General features: G+C 64.6%; 1 protein-coding gene across 1 annotated transcript; it reads left to right on the top strand.

Moving 5' to 3' along the window:
* Positions 1-289: 289 nt before the first annotated feature.
* LOC104507031 (zinc finger protein 2-like) lies at positions 290-1,959 on the top strand (the record flags this gene model as incomplete). Its single annotated transcript, XM_010148189.1, has 1 exon — positions 290-1,959. A coding segment is annotated over one exon (1,670 nt), but the record flags the coding sequence as incomplete, so codon positions are not given.
* Between the last annotated feature and the right edge of the window lie 322 nt (positions 1,960-2,281).

Here is a 2,281-nt window from a genome sequence, read left to right as displayed (position 1 = left end):
ATTTTGGGTACTGGTAACAGGCTCACAGGCAAAAAAGTCTTTGAAGTGCCAATCTGGGCCCTTTCTCTAGCACAAGGATCCCCCCAAAGGGGAAAGGGATTGGTGATGCCAGGTTTTAGAGACTCTAGTGTCTGTGCCTCCTCGCCAGCCTCCTCCCTCTCTTCCCCCACCTCCCTATGTATCTGTATCTCCCTCTTACCCTCCCCCTGTGCTGCTGCCACCCTCGTCTTCATGCTTCCTCCCTTGCTGTCCTGCTCCTCTCACACTCTCTTCTTTCGTGTTTTTGCAGGGCCTGCCATGGAAGGGCAGTTGGGTCCTCCGGCCTGCGAGCTTCCCTTTTCCCAGAGGCTCTCCCCTCTTTCTGAAGGAGATGGGCCTCAAGGTGAGGAAGAGCAGGAGGAGGCTCAGGAGGAGGATGCAGCTGGGGCGCAGCCGAGAGAAGAGCAGGACGAAGGCTCCCCGGAGCGGCTAGGGAAAGCTTCCCCGCGCCGCTTGGGACGGTGCTGCCGTGGGCAGGGCTCTCTCACCCCTCGGGGTGCAGGCAGACCCTTCCAGAAGACTGGGGAGGACGAGGGGGCTTCCCCTTGCTACCGGGCACCAGGGGAGCTGCGGCTGTGCCGGCGGAAGCACAGGTTGTGCTTGAAGCCTGACACAAGCCAGGCCCTTGCATCCCCAGGGCAGGGGGAGAGCCCTGAAGAGCCAGGACCCTCCCGTGGAAGGAGGTTGCGGTTGATCTGGGGCCGGACAGGTGACTTCAGGCAGAGGGAGATGGAGAACGGGCTGGAGGAGGCCCCGCGGAGCAGCGAGGAAGAGGAGGAGGAGAGAGGGTCTCGGTCCTGCTCCCCTGATGCCCATCCCAAGCCGGACTTTGTGCAGCTGATCGACGAGCGCGGCATCTATTCCACCGCCAAACTGGTACTGGGGAGCGCGGTGGGTGAGCTGGAGGAGGCGGCGGTGGGGTTGCCGGTCCACCCGACACGGGCAGCGAGCGGCGTGGGCGAGCTGGAAATCCGCGAGGTGATCGTGGACGAGAAGCCTTTCCAGTGCGGCGTCTGTGAGAAGGCTTTCAAACGGGCCTGGGAGCTCTTCAGCCACGAGGTGGTACACAACGAGGAGCGTCCCTTCCGCTGCGACCTCTGCCAGGCCTCCTTCAAGCGCCACTCGGACTTCAAAAGCCACCGGCTGGTCCATACGGAAGAACGACCCTTCCGCTGCGAGCTCTGCGGCAAACGCTTCAAGCGTTCCTCCAACCTCCAAGAGCACCGGCGTATCCACAGCGGAGAACGTCCTTTCCGCTGTCCCCGCTGCGCCAAAAGCTTCAAGACCCCCTACGAGCTCCAACGTCACGCGCTCACCCACTGCGCCGAGAAGCCCTTCAAGTGCGCCGACTGCGGGAAGGACTTCCCCACCTCCAACGCCCTCCTCCTCCACCAACGCCAGCACTGCGACGACAAACCCCACGTCTGCGGCATCTGCGGGAAGAAGTTCACCTACGGGCACAGCCTCAAGGTGCACGAGCGGGTGCACACGGGCGACCGCCCCTTTATCTGCCCGCTCTGCGGGAAGGGCTTCAAGCAGTCCAACGCCCTCTCCTCCCACGAGCGGGTGCACACCGGGGAGCGCCCCTTCGTCTGTAAAACCTGCGGGAAAGCCTTCAAGCAGTCGTCCTACCTGGTGATCCACGAGCGGGCACACACGGGGGAGCGCCCGTACAAGTGCGAGGCGTGCGGGAAGGCCTTCGCCCGGCCCTCTCTGCTCCTCCAGCACCACCGCGTGCACAGCCAGGAGCGGCCCTACAAGTGCAGCTTCTGCCACAAGTTCTTCAAGGACCTGGCTTACCTGGCCGTGCACGAGAAGGTGCACACGGGCGAAACCCCCTACAAGTGCAGCGTCTGTGACAAGGGCTTCGCTCACCCCTCCAACCTGCTGCAGCACCAGCGCGTGCACCGTGACGGCTGAGCCCCGCCGCGGTGTTGCTGAGCCGTGGTGGCTGTAAGTGTGCCGTCGGCGCCCGGTGGGAGCGCGGGGAGCCCCAGGTTGGGGGACTCCCCGTGTATGCGCTCGAAGACCGGTGCGGACCCTCCTGCGGTGCTGCTTGTTTGCCAGACCTGGACCTGTGCCGTGCTCTCCTCCTCCCTCCGTGGGGGGGTGATGCCAGGAGGACCCTCTGCGAGCCCATGGGCCAGTGAAGCTGCGGACCCCTGGCAGGCAGGCCGTAGCTCATGGCACGCTGCCGGTGGGCAGGCAGGGGGCACCTTTGTCCTCCTGGGGGGGGGGGGGG

The sequence above is a fragment of the Eurypyga helias genome, unplaced genomic scaffold (assembly GCF_000690775.1).
Source record: "Eurypyga helias isolate BGI_N326 unplaced genomic scaffold, ASM69077v1 scaffold23563, whole genome shotgun sequence".
Taxonomy (NCBI): Eukaryota; Metazoa; Chordata; class Aves; order Eurypygiformes; family Eurypygidae; genus Eurypyga; species Eurypyga helias.
This window is presented reverse-complemented; position numbering and strand designations above follow the sequence as displayed.